This window comes from Equus quagga, chromosome 4 (genome assembly GCF_021613505.1).
Source record: "Equus quagga isolate Etosha38 chromosome 4, UCLA_HA_Equagga_1.0, whole genome shotgun sequence".
Classification (NCBI taxonomy): Eukaryota; Metazoa; Chordata; class Mammalia; order Perissodactyla; family Equidae; genus Equus; species Equus quagga.
In genome coordinates, this window is record NC_060270.1 from 23,036,644 (window position 1) to 23,051,660 (window position 15,017).

General features: G+C 37.5%; 1 protein-coding gene across 1 annotated transcript in view; it reads right to left on the reverse strand.

Moving 5' to 3' along the window:
• The window catches only part of KPNA1 (karyopherin subunit alpha 1), a 72,320-nt gene that overhangs the window by 41,621 nt on the left and 15,682 nt on the right, over positions 1 to 15,017 (reverse strand). The window contains exon 2 of the mRNA XM_046657706.1: positions 6,859 to 6,992. Within this exon, the coding sequence (XP_046513662.1) occupies positions 6,859 to 6,987 (129 nt within the window). The 5' untranslated portion in view covers positions 6,988 to 6,992. The remainder of the gene's footprint in view (positions 1 to 6,858; positions 6,993 to 15,017) is intronic.

Below are 15,017 nucleotides of genomic sequence, written 5' to 3' on the forward strand. Positions count from 1 at the left end.
AATATTTTTTTCTCTTCCATCCTCTCTCCTCTCCTTCAGGGACCGAAACTGTCGATGTATTAGGTTTCTTATAAGTTGTCCCATAGTTCACTGATGTCTTCTCTTGTGTGTGTGTGTGTGTGCGCGTGTGTGTGTATTCTTTTACCTCTTTTTCATTTTCGATAGTTTCTATTTCTATCCCTTGAAGTTCATTAATCTTTTCTCCTGCAGTTTCTAATTTGCCACTGATCCACGTATTTTTCTTCTCAGACATCATTGTTTTCATCTCTAGAAGTTCAATTTGAGTCTTTTTTATGTCCTCCATGATGCAGGGTCAGTGAGCCGAGGAGTCGAAAGAAAAGATTTCTTGGACTCTCAAGATCTGGAAGTAGTGCTCTTTTATTTAGAGACTAGTGTGGAATAGCACGGGGACAGGACCCATGGGCAGTCAGAGCTGCTGCTGCCGGCATGGGGACAGGACCCATGGGCAGTCAGGCTGCTGCGTGGGGACAGGACCCACGGGCAGAAGGAGCTGCTGCTGCCCCCGCTACTGCTGCAAACATGGGTGGAGAGTAAAGCTAAATTTAAGGCATAGGTATGTGAGCCATCTCTTTACAAGACAAAGGAAAGAACATGTAAAAAAGTTAAAATGGTATCAGTGCAGGTGGGGTCTGGCCATTAGATGGTCCCACAACTTTTAGATAAGAATCAAATCGGATTAAGTAAAGGCCAGAAGCCACCACCCTAAATCAGTTACATGAGGTTGCCAGACAGTAACCAACTTAAGTTCTTGCCTTCCCCATTAAGAGTTTCCAGAGATAAGGCCATCCCCCCTTCCTCCTGGCACAGAGAGGGAGGCATCTTTACAGACGGAGGTTTCCCTTACAAACGTAAATGTTTCCCAACAAAGGGCAAGCAAACTCCAGTCCTCGGAGCCTGCTTCTCATCTGCGGTTTTAAAATTAACCAGCCTAAAAATCCTCATCACTCCATGTCTCTACTTAACTTTTTGAACATATGGGACCTAATTACAATACTGTTTTAATCTGATTCTCTGCTAATTCGAGTATCTTGGTCAGTTTCGATTGACTATTCTCCTTATTAATGATCATGTTCTCCCACTTCTTTGTATACCCAGTAATCTTTGTTTGGATGCCAGACTGTCAATTTGACTCTCCTGGGTACTGGATATTCTTGTATTCCCATAAATTTTCTTGGGTGGTGATCTAGTATGCAGCTAAATTACATGGAAACAGTTTGATCCTCTTGGATCTTGCTTTTATGATTTGTTAGGTACGTCTGGAAGAGTACTAAGTCTACGGCTAATTAATCTCCACTACTGAGACAAGATGCTCCTGAACACTCTACCTAAAGCCCCATTAATTATGAGTTTTTCCAGCCTGGCTAGGGGAACAGGCACTATTTTCAGCTCTGTGTAAGTGCCAGGCACTGTTTCCTCTAATCCTTTTAGATGATATTTAGAGAACCTCTAGCCTTGTGTAGCTTCCTCAAACACATGTGCTGATCAGTACTCTGCTGAAAATCCAAAGAAACCCTCTGAAGATCTCCAGGGTTCTCTCTATATTATATACTCAGGTCTCTCCTTTCTGGTATTCCATCCTATGAACTCTATTTGCTTTGGTCTCCCTGGATTCTAAGCTCTGTCTTAAATCAGGGAAGTTGTGGGCTCTACCTTAGTTCCCTCTCCCTGTGCTGCAACTTGGAAACTCTCTCAGGTAGTAAGCTGAGGCAATCATGGGGTTCGCTTCATTTGTTTCCCATCTCTAGAGATCAGTGTCCTTCACTGCTTAATGTCCAGCTTCTTCAACTGTTGTTTCATTTATTTTGTCTGTTTATTCTTGGTTGTTTGAGGAAGGAGGGTAAATCTCAGCTCTCCCACTCCACTTTGGCTGGAAGCAGAAGTCCTCAAAGTACCCTTTCTGATACCCAAAGTATCCCACTTTTGGCTAACGGGAGATTATTCAAACCATCATCTCCTGAGTCTTTTCAACACAATTTCAGTGGTCTTAGACAACTCCCTTGCTTTATGTTATAAAACAAAAATTATGTGTTCATCTTTTTTTCCTTTTTTTCTCTTTTTTTTCCTCAATATTTCCTTTCTTTTCTTTTCTTTTTTTTAGTGAGGAAGATGGGCCCTGAGCTAACATCTGCTGCCAGTCTTCCTCTTTTTTCTTTCTTTCTCCCCAAAGCCCCAATACATAGTTGTATATCCTAGCTGTAAGTCATTCTAGTTCTTCTATGTGGGATGCCACCACAGCATGGCCTCATGAGAGTGGTACTATATCCACTCCCAGGATCCAAACCAGCAAACACCAGGCTGCAGAAGTGGAGCACACAAACTTAACCATGCGGCCACGGGGCCGGCCCCTATGTGTTCAAGCTGAATATTCCCTATCTTTAACTGAGAATCAGTTATTTTTCCCAGGAGCATTGTTTTTTCAAGAGAAAAATTCTAATGACCGCAATCTCAGAGTGCCAGGAGTACTGACTGCTACAAGGTATTTCACTATTTCTAGGCCTTTTTAGGACAGAGCTGGGTGTGTATGCATGTGTGTATATATGTGTGTGTTTAAAGAAAATACATCATGAATCCCTAGTGATATTAACAATTCAAATTTATGTAATTCTTTGATTTCATATTTCTCTATTTCCTTAAGCTAAAAGATCCAGGTTCCTAATACTAACATAAACACTTATTTGCTGTATTCATATACAAATACATACAGTTTCAGAATATCTATCAATCCTATATGACTACTAAAAGGAGCTGAAGATTTGTTTACACTTTTTTGTCCTTAAGATATATCCCAAAAGGGATTATTAACCATATTGCCATATTTTAAATGGTATTAAAATAATTCCTCTCTGTGTGGTTTAGCCACAAGCATGACACAAAGTCAGGGCCATTTAATTCCTTTTGTTTATTTTTAAAAATTTCTTCCCTCGTTCTGATTTAATTTTGTTTTACAATTATTTAAAACATTACATGACTCCAAAATAAAACCTAATCACTAAAATTATACCTGTTGCTAATGCAAAATTTATATCCACAGGCAGTGTCTTTAATGTGGTATGGCAGGATGCTGTTAGTGATCTTTAATTACTATAGATGATGAAAAATACAATTACTGATGAACAAGTAGAATTTGAAATTAAAAAAACAATACCATTTACATCACAAGGATCAGGACAAGAAGAGAGGAGAAATTCCCAGCAAAAGGAAGTCCGAACAACTACAGCTAAAAAGCCCGTCCGCTGGATAAATAATACCAACAGGAGAAAGAGGACAAAAAACGTAGGGTGGAAGTCTCCAGAGGGAAAAAAATGGAACTGATAAATTATCTGAGAAGTTTAACCAATTAGAAAATCAGACAAAATAATTTAGAAGAGCTATAGGAGAGAAGAAGACAGCCAGGAATTCAAAGAAAGCCAAATAGGTAAAAAATAAGACAATTAGCTCCAGGGAAAACAAAGTATAAGAAAGGAAACGTAACCACAGTATACTATTCAGCTCCAGCAATGAATAATATTTACACATTACAATATAACTACACTATGAGGATGGATATAAGGGAAAGAGTGGTATAAGAGCTTAAATCTTCCCCTACACTGCTGGTTTGGTTTCAAGTATTTCAGCACTACAGTTATGCATCACTTTAACAACCGAAAAAGTTCTGAAAAATGTCATTAGGCGATTTTGTCATTGCGCAAACATGACAGAGTGTACTGAAGGGAAACAAAATTTGTCACCCCAAAATGTGTGTCTTTAAGTTGAGGATAATTCTAGGCTGATTATTTTTAAGAAACAAAGACTCAGAAAGTTTTTCCTGCTACCTCCTCCTAACTGCCTAAAAGAATTCAGATAAAAGATCTGTCTCAGGAAGCAAGCTATCACCTTAGCATTATATGAAGTAGGTGGTAGACAAGGAGGAACGCAGAAAAGCCTGTTTGTTGGGCTCCCCTCTGTGTTCTTCTGTTTCTGTGTGGCCAAACACTTGCTTTCCCAATGTTTGCTCCTTTTCGCCTACCTGTGAACTGCCTTCCTTTCCTTTGAAGTCCCTGACTCTCCCCACCCTCTGGTGGGTATTTAGCTGAGGATAATATTTAATGTGAGAGCTTCAGCCATTTTGGCAAGTTACTCAGTTTTCCTGGGTTTCTCCCATGTATACATGTAATTAAACTTTTGTTTTTCTCCTGTTAATCTGTCTCATTTCAATTTAATTCTTAGACCAGCCAGAAGAACCTAGAAGGGTAGAGGAAAATTTCTTCCTCCTCTACTATACTTACACAAACCTAGATGGCATAGCCTACTACAAACCTAGGCTATATGGTACTGATCTTATGGGACCACCATTGCATATGCAGTTCATCACTGACCAAAACGTCGTTAGGTGTCACAACACTGTATTTAACTTTTTCAACTATGTGCATATATCACTCAAGAGGAAAAACCAGGTTTCAAAAAAGAAAAAAACTGCCAAAACAATCATGATTTATGTACCTTATTTATAGACTACATGTTGCCTGAACTTGCTAACAAAGTAAATCAATGGGAAAAGTTGGCTGTCCACAACATTATCAACTTGCTCACTTCACAAGCTATTTCTTGTAACTAAAAACATCAAGCAAGCCTCCATTCTTCATCACTATGGTTTTTACAAACTTTTTGGCAGCACTATGTTACCTGCTCACATGTTTAGCAAGGTTCTGCTTAAGAGTAAACATAAAATGTTCATCTTCTAGTACAGGCTCAATCAGAATGAGATCAACTAGGAAAATTTTTTGCCAAAAACAAATTTTAATTTGGTCTGTGGGTGCCAAATGGACAGAGGTCATTTATACAGTGCTGCCTAGATAAGAGACATTAAGTGCTAGTCTGCTAAAAGGATAGCCCTAAAAGATGCAGTTATCTTTTGTGTACTTGGCAGCATCAACTCCTGTACTACCCTCAAATCTAGCTGTTCAGCTGGCCTAAGCCTGTGACTTTTCCAGATAGATGACAAAGCAACTGTGGTAAAATAAACAAGACCTAAACAAATCTATATTTCACTGATGTTTACTATTTTACCAAGTAGGCATGAAACAAGTACTGCTGTGATATTAAGAAGCTTGATTACTTTTACCAGTTTTCACTATGTAAAATGGCACATATGAACTGACAAAATTAAGATTTTAAATAGAGCAATATTCCAAAAACTTATCACAGCAACTTATTAAAAGCCCAAGCACAACTTCCGATCTCATACAATGAAGATGATAGAATTTCAACTCCAAACGTATCAGATATGTGGGGCCATACTTGCCACTTGATATATGAAGGATATAGAGCATTTGCCTTCAAGCAAGTAAATGAATATAAAAAATTTATATAAATTTTACCATGGAGTCTAATTACATGAAATCACCCATTGACAAAAAGAAGCAGAGTAAAATGAACACTGTTAATGGCCAAGTGCCATCGCTACATCTTCAAAAGGCTTTATGCCAAATATGATGTGTAGGTTGGTAGTTAGATTCAGACCCATACCTGTGCTCTTGCGGGTATACACACATATTCATATTTACATATGTGAATATAACTACATAACAATGCTGTTGTGATTTCTGAAATTTACCCCCAAAATAGAAGCTAATGTATTAAAAGCTCATCCAAAGAAAAGGTTCCACTTCAAATAAGACACAGGGATGAATAAAGCAGCAACAAGACACCAAGAGAAACTCATCCTTTTATGAATAAGTGGTCACTTTCAAAGATGATAAAGTAGAATGTCAAGAACTCATAACTTAATTTGCTGCATTTAATATAAACTCTATTACAACAGTACAAACTCTATTTGCCAAAAAATATCATAACAGTAACAATAAGTGTTTGATTCAAACATCTACAGTCATTTTAACAAATAAAACACTGAGGTTGTACTCTTGGACTTCAACTAACTGGATTATTGTGCAGTGCTACTCAAATGAACAGGGTATGCTGAGAAGAGTTCACTACAACTCCAAAATATTTATGACAGATTACCTTATTTCTCAGGTATGAAGGATTCTGATTCATTCATTTGCCTTTTATGGAGCTTTTGTAGTGTGGGGGTCAAATGGTCCCTGCAAGTTCAAAAGTCACTCCTTTGCAAAAAAAAGTCACCTAAACGTTACGTCTTTAAATTCTTTGTCAAAAGTGATGGACCATTTGCCCTAAGTAGTTTTAGAGGAAGATAAAGTGAGGGTGAGTCCCAGATTCTTCTTCAGACGTTCTCAGGTTAAAGATGATCAAAAATCAATGTCATTAATATCCTTATGAATAATACATAATTAAATTAGGGGTGAAAAGACATATTCCTTGAGATTTTGCTTTAAAATACTACATAATAAAGAAACGTAAAGCTAGACAGACATATATGAAGTATGGCAAATTATTGATGACTACTGAATTAAAAAGAAGGGTTTATGAGGTTCACCATCTATTCTTTATTCTTGTACATGTTTACAAATTTTCAAATTAAAGTTAAAAGCAATGTTTTGTTGGTCACTTGAGAATTTATTAACAAACATGCAGATAAAATCTCAAAGATGTTACAACTTTAGAAAAATAAAATACACTAAAAACAAACAGGCCAACATACTAAACAGTGGTTATATTTGGAACGTGGGAACCTGAGAGATTTCTTCACTCTTGTATTCCACTTTTCATTACCCCATCTCCCTCACTCCCAAAAGTTGATTTTATATTGGTGGGGGGAGAACACACATATATATATTATATATATTAAACATTGTTAACATTAAAATAAAAGAAGGTGATTTCAGGATTAAAATGGAACATTAAGTCCTTTAAAAGAAATGCTAAGGGTAAAGGACTCACCTGCTCTTCTCTTTTCTGCTTGCGTAACTGCAGTCCTTCTTCCTCTCTCCTTCTGCGCATCTCATCAGGATTCAAGGACTTATTTTTGTAACTTTTCAGGCGAAAGTTCTCTTTTCCTGGGGTACTCATGATTTCTACAAAAATAAAAGGTGGGGAGGTAACAGATAAGCCTAGCTTACTGTAAAGGGCTCTGTTATTCTAATAGCTCAGCCTTTTAAATATGTATATGCCCAGACCTACCCCACAGGGACACCAGAAATGGCGACTTTTTTTAATACCTTTATTAAAGTGTTCAAAAAAAACAATTCAATGGTTTTTAGCATATTTGCCGCTATGTGCAACCATCAGCACAGTCAATTTTTTAACATTTTCATCACCTTGTCAAAAAGAAACCCTGTGCCATTTAGCTATCACTCCAATTCTGGATATTTCATATGAATAGAATCATTATGTGTGATCTTTTGTGCCTAGCTTCTTCCACTTGGTGTAATACAGGTTTCCCTCGCTATCCAAAAGTTCGCTTTACACCACTTAGCTTTTACGAAAACTTAAAAGTAGTACCTGTTTTCGCTAACCGCGAGAAAGCCAAAAAGGATTTTCGCTTTTACGAAACAATGAGAAAAGCAAAAATAGCATTCAGTGTTTATTCTGCAGTGAGCCGTTACACAGAGTCAAGCGTACTGTCATATTTGAAGCCTTCCACATCAGCCACAGCAGATGATGAACCTCAACCTTTGACATTGAAGCAGGCAACACAGAAGGTGTAGCTGTTAGGGACATGCCTGCCCTGATGGGTTCAGACGACAATGAGATCTTAATAGATGACCCTCCTCCTTTCTCTCCTACACCCCAGTCTCCTATATCTCCCACAACTCGGCCTAACACACCATCATCACCACCACCACCTCAGCCCAGTGTGCTGTCTTCCTGATCCCGGTAAGTGAAACTACACTGTACATAAACCATTTCTACTTCACATAGGCTGTGTATTTATCATATCATTCCTCCTTTTACTATATGCTAGTGTTATTTTAGGTTTTATGTGTTATTTGGTATAGTTAAGGTTATTTTTTGGGTATAGAAACACTCAAAAGTTTTTCCCAGATGTCAGCATCCTGGCGCAGTGAGTTCTGTTTGTTTCTCTTCTCTAAGTTAAAACTAAACGGACATCCATTAAGCAACAGAGGATTCCCTACCCAACACAACAGGATGCCTGAGAGATCCACTCAGCTATACATCTGAAGGTGGGTCGAGCGGATCCCCAGGAAGCAGTGGAACCAAATGAGTGGACCCCTACCCCTCACCGTCCCTGGCGGCAGTGATCCAGACCAAGGATCCTCACAAAGTGGCCAACACAACTGTGAGTAGAGGCAAGGGCAGGCAGACCTGCACACCAACACTTTCAGAGTGGTAGCCCAGCCCACAGGAGCATCCAGCTACTGAGGTGGCCCCACCTACACAAACACTCCCCACTGAGTGGTGGCGGCTCAGGGGCACATATGTATGGTGACAGATTAACTAGACTACAAGGGGTGAGCATGATGCAGTCTATACAGAAAGTGATATATAATAATGCACACCCAAAATTATACAATGTTACAAACCAATATGACCTCAATAAAATAATTAAATTTAAAAAAGATTTTTCCCATAGAAATTAATGGTAACTGCTTTTTTGCTTTATATCATTTCGGCTTATTAAAAGTTTCATACGGGGCCAGCCCAGTAGCACAGCAGTTAAGGTCACACATTCTCCTTTGGCAGCCCAGAGTTCACCGGTTTGGATCCCAGGTGTGGACCTATGCACCGCTTGTCAAGTCATGCTGTGGCATGTATCCCAAATAAAATGGAGGAAGATGGGCACAAATGTTAGCTCAGGGCCAGTCTTCCTCAGCAAAAAGAGGACGCTTGGCAGCAGTTAGCTCAGGGCTAATCTTCCTCAAAAGAAAAAAAGTTTCACAGGACTCCTCTACTTTCAGATAGCAAGAGAAACCTGTATCCATGTTGCAGCATATATCAGTACTTTATCCCTTTTTATGGCTGAATAATATTCCCTGGTACAGATATACCTCATATTTATCCACTCATCAGCAGATGGACCTTTGGGTTCTTTCCACTTTTTTGGCTATTATAAATAATGCTTCTATAAACATTTGTGAACAAGTTTTTGTGCAGACATACGTTTTCATCTCTTTTGGGTGTAGATCTAGGAGTGGGTCACATGGTAACTCTGTTTAATCATTTGAGAAACTGCCAAACTATTTTTCTAAAGTGGCTGCATCATTTTACATTCCCACCAGCAGTGTAAAAGGGTTGCCAATTCCTCCACATCCTTGCCAACACCCGACATCACAACTTTTCTGTTCTAGTCCTCCTAGTGTGCTAGATGTCTTTTCACCTATTTATTTGCCAACTGTTTATCCTCCGTAAAAAAATGTCTATTCAAATTCTTTGCCCATTTTTAAATTGCGTTGTCTTTTTAAGATTGAGTTGTAAGACTTCTTTATACATTCTAAACAGAAGTCCTTATCAGATATATGATTTGTTAATATTTTCTTCCATTCTAAAGGTTGTCTTTTCATTTCCTTGATCGTGTCCTTTGAAGTACAAAGTTTTTAATTTTAATGAAGTCCAGATTAATCTATTTTTTCTTTTGTTGCTCATGCTTTTAGTGTCGTACTTTTAGGGATTCTTAACCCTAAGTTTCCTTCTAAGAGTTTTAAAGTTTTAACTCTTACATTTAAGTCTGTCACCCATTTTGAGTTAATTTTTGTATACAGTATGAGGTAAGGGTCCAACTTCATTCCTTAGCATCTAGCTATCCATCCATATGGTGAAAAAACTATTCTTTCTCCATTGAATGGTCTTGAAACCCTTGATGAAAATCAGTTGACCATATATAATTTTATTTCCTGCTTATCAATTCTATTCCATTGATCTGTATGTGTATCCTTGTGCCAATTTCACACAATCTTACTTTTTTTTTTTTTTAAAGATTTTCTATTTCCTTTTTCTCCCAAAGCCCCCTGGTACACAGTTGTGGATCTTTAGTTGTGGGTCCTTCTAGTTGTGGCATGTGGGATGCCGCCCCAGCATGGCTTGACGAGCAGTGCCATGTCCGCGCCCAGGATTCCAAGTGGTGAAATCCTGGGCCGCTGAAGCAGAGTACGCAACATTAACCACTCGGCCATGGGGCCGGCCCCTTGATTACCATTTTTGTAGTAAGTTTTGAAATCAGGAAGTGTGAGTACTCCCATTTTATTCTTTTTTCAAGATTGTTTTAGCTCTTCTGGATACTTTGCAATTCCATATGCATTTTAGAATCAGTTTGTGAATTTCTACAAAGTAGTCAGCTGGGATTCTGATATGGACTGCATTGAATCTGTAGATCAATTTGGGGAGTAATGCCATCTTAACAATGTTAAATCTTCTAATCCATGAAGACAGGAGGCTTTTCTATTTACTTACACGTTCTTTAATTTCTTTCAACAGTGTTTAGTAGTTTTCAGAGTGCCTTACACTTCTTTTGTTAAATTTATTCCTAAGTATTTTAATCTTTTTGATGTTATTATAAACGGAATTTTCTTAATTTCACTTTCAGACTGTTCATGACAAGTCTATAGAAATACGACATTTTTATATACTGATTTTGCGTCCTGCAACTTTGCTGATCTTGCTTATTAGTGCTAATTTTTTTTAGTGGATTCTTCAGGATTTTCTATATACAAGATCATGTCACCTGTCAGAGATAGTTTTTGCCTCTTTCTTTCCAATCTTGATGCCTTTTCTTTTTCTTGCATAATTTCCATGCCTACAACCTCCAATACAATGTCAAATAGAAGTGGAGAGAGCAGATAGTATTGCCTTATTCTTGATCGTAGGGGAAAGCGTGCAGTCTTTCACCAGTAAGTAGAATGTTACCTTTGGATTTTTCATAGATGTCCTTTATCATGTTAAGAAGTTCCTTTCTACTCCTAGTTTTTTTAGTGTTTTTATCACTAAACGGTGTTGGATTTTGTCAAATGTTTTTTCTGCATCTATTGCAAGGACAATGTGACTTTTGTTTTTTATTTTACTGATTATTACATTAATTGGTTTGTGAACTTTACACCACCCTTGCATTTCTGAAATAAATGACACTTAGTGTATAAATCTTTATATATGCTGTTGAAGTTGCTCTGCTAGTACTTTGTTGAGGATTCTTGTGTTCATATTCACAAGAGATATTGGTCTGTAGTCTTCTTGTGGTATCTTTGGCATCAGGGTAATACTTGCTTCATAAAATAAGTTGGGAAGTGTTGCTCCTCTCAAGTTTTTTGAGGAGTTTGTGAAGAATTAGTATTAATTCTTCTTTAAATGCTTGGTAGAATTTAGCAGTGAAGCCATATGCGCCTCAGCTTTTCCTCCTGGGTAGTTTTATGATTAACTCAATCGCTTCACTTGTTAGAGGTCTATTCAGATTGTCTGTTTCTTCTTAAGTCAGTTTCAGTAGTTCCAGTCTTTTCTAAAAACCGGTCCATTTTTTCTAAGCTATGTAATTTACTGGCATACAGTTGTTTACAGTATTTCTTTATAGTCCTTTTAATTTTTGTAAGGTCAGTAATACTCTTCCCTCTTTCATTTCTGATTCTAGTAATTTGAGTCTTCTTTCTTCCTAAGTCAATCTAGCTAAAGATTTACCAGTTTTGTTGATCTTTTCAAAGAACCAGTTTTTGGTTTCCTTAATTTTCTCATATTGTTTTTCTATTCTCTAGTTCATCAATTTCTAAACTAATCTTTATTTCCTTCCTTCTTGCTCTAGGTTCACTTCGCTCTTTTTTATCCAGTGACTTAAGGCAGAAGGTTAGGTTACTGATTTGAGATCTTTCTTCTTTCTTAACAAAGGCATTTATTGCTAGAAGTTTCCTTCTAAGTACTGCTTTACTTATATCCCATAAATTTTCTGAGGTGGTAACTTCGTTTTCGTTTATCTCAAAGTATTTTCTGATTTCCCTTTTAATTTCTTCTTTGACCCACCAGTTATTTATGAGTATGTTCTTTAATTTCCACATATTTGTGAGTTCCCCAAATTTCTTTCCATTGTTGATTTCTAATTTTTTTCCTTGGTGGTCAGGGAATATCCTTTGTATTATTTCAATACTTTTACATGTATTAAGGCTTGTTTTGTGGCCTAGCATATAGTCTATACTGGAAAATGTGCCATGTGCACTTGACTGAGAAAAATATATATTCTGCTGTTGCTGGGTAGTAGTGTGTTCTATAAATGTCTGCTGGGTATAGATGGTTTACAGTGTTGTTTCCTTGCTGACCTCATGTCTACTTGTTCTGTCCGCTACTGAAAGTGGGATATTGAAGTCTCCCAACCATTACTATTGAATCCTCTATTTCTCCCCTCATTTCTGTCAGTTTTTGCTTCATGTATTTTGACGCTATTAGATACATGTATAACTGTTTTGTCTTTCTATTGGATTGACCCTTTCATCATTATAAAATGTCCCTCTTTATCTCTAGTAATATTTTTTGTTTTAAAATCTATTTTTTCTGATATTAGTAGTCATTCCAGCTTTCCTGTGGTTGTTGTTTGCATGATATACATTTTCCCATCCTTACACTTTCAATGTATTTGTATCTTTAAACTTAAAAGTCTGTCTCTTGTAGAGAGCATATAGTTGGATCCAGTCTGATAATCTCTGCCTTCTTCATTAGATTGTTTAATCAATTCATATTTAATGTTATTATTGATAAAGTTGGATTTATGACTGCCTTTTCATTTTTTGTTTTCTGTGTGTCAAGTCTTTTTCATTCCTTTATTACTCTTATACTGCTTTCTTTTGCATTAAGTGAATATTTTCTAATGAAGCACTTAAATTTCTTTAGTGACTTTTCCCCCTTAGTGGTTGCTAGGGATTACCATATACACTTTAACATCCTAATCTGATTCAGACTTATACTAGCTTAATTCTAGGAAGACATAAAAATGTTATGCTATATAATTCTATTCTCTTTTCTTCCATTTTATGATATTGTTATACATATTACATTTATTAATGTTACAAACCCAACAACACACTTTTATAATTATTATTTTATCATCTATAATCATTTCCTTAGCTTAACACAGCTTTGTTCCCACTTACCTCTTTTGTGCTGTTATTGGAAGATACACGACAAATATATTACATTTCTATAATATAGGCCCAAGAATACATTATATATGTATTATTTTACACAGTTGCTTTTAAAATCAGTTTTGAGAAAAAAATAGGTGGTTATACTCTTCTAAAACTACATAATTACCTTTACTGGTGCTCTTTGTTCATGAAGAGTCTAATTACCATCTGAGGCCCCTTGCTTTCAGCCTAAAGAACTTCCTTTAGCATTCTTGCAAGGTAGGTCTACTAGTAACAAATTCTCTCAGCTTTGGTTTATCTGGGAAAGTGTTTATTTCACCTTCATTTTTAAGAGATAGCTTTGCTGGATATATAGGATTCTTGGGTGACAATACTTGTCTTTGAGTACTTTGCATATATTATTCCACTGCCTTCTGGCCTCTGTTTCTGCTAAGTCAGCTGTTATTGTTATCAGGGTTCCCTTTTAAGTAACTCCTTGTTTTTCTCAGTGCTCTGAAAATTTTCTCCTTGTCTTTGACTTTCAGTATTTTTACAATGTTGTGCTCATTTGTGGATTTTCTTGCATTAATCCTTTCTGAAGTTCTTTGGACTCCCTGGATGTACAGGTCAGTGTTTTTCAATAAATTTGAGATGCTTTCAGCCACTATTTCCTCAAGTGATTTTTCTGCTCCTTTTTCTCTTCCCTCTTCTTCTGGTACTCTCATTATGTGTACTGTGGTACACTTCACACTGCCTTACATTTCTCTGAGGCTCTTCAATTTTCTTCATTTTTTTCTCACCCTTCCTTGAATTTCTATCGATCTATTGGCAAGTTCACTAATTTTTTCTGCTACCAGTCCAACTCTACTATTGAGCTGCTCTAATTAATTTTTCATCAGTTGTTAACTTTTCAATTCCAGAATTTCCATTCGGCTTTTCTTTAGAATTTCTGTCTCTGTACTGATAGTCTCTATTTGATGTGAGTTGTTATCACACCTTCCTCTACTTCTTTAATCAAGGTTTCCTTTGATTCCCTGAACTACATATTTATAATGGCTACTTCAAAGTCTATTTCTGTTAAATCCAACATCTGGTTACTCTCACAGGCAGTTTCTGTTGTCTGCTTTTTCGAGTATATTAGCCACACTTTCCTGGGTTTTGTTTTGGCTTTTTGTGGGTTTTTTCATGTCTCATAGCTTTTTATTGGAAACTCAATATTTTATATAATAGTTTGTGGCAACTCTGGATACTGGTTCGCACCCCCTGCCTCCCAACCCCAGGTTTTCTACTCCTACTTGCTTATTCGTTTAGAAATGTGCTGCATTATTTTAAAGAAGTCTATCCTGCCCCTCCCCCCAGCAGTGTTAAGCCTCTGATGTTGGTCCTCAGGTGGGCAGAGCCTGGATATGCCCACAGTCACCCTGCCATGACACTAGTTTGGCAGGGCTTTCTTTCCCGGACTAATCCTATCTGTTAATCTCCACTAATTGCCAGCTGATTGCTCTACTGTTTTCAACAACAGCCTCAGGCATAAACTGCTCCACAGCAGAATTCAATCAAATTCAGGTTCCTCTGAAGGAGTAGTTCCAGAGTCAATGTTTGACACTCCCTCTGACCCCAGGAAGGCTCCTTCCAGCTATCTCGTATCCCAATTCTCTCCTGCAAACTAGCTAGCCTGCAGTTTAGCCTATACCTTTTCGAATCTATAAATCTCCTCCCAACTGCCTTTCACTACAGCTTGTCTCCACTGCTTTTGAGAGTATCCTTAGGTTTGAACTTCTCCAGCTCCTCGGCAAAGTCAGTTCCCTCAAGGAAGAGATTAGTAGCTATCTGTTTTATGACCTGTTTCTCCCCAATACACCCAAGGAAAATCTCTGAACCAGGGCTCTCAAGCTGGGCGTGTGGACACCAGCACAATTCTCTGAGTGACACTCCCTTTCATCACTCAGTCCCTGACAGAGTATTTGGTTGGGAGTGGGCAGTAGCCTGAGGACTTCTCAGCTTGTCTCTCCTAATGTGGAACCACCAACTTATAAGTCAGGGAAACGG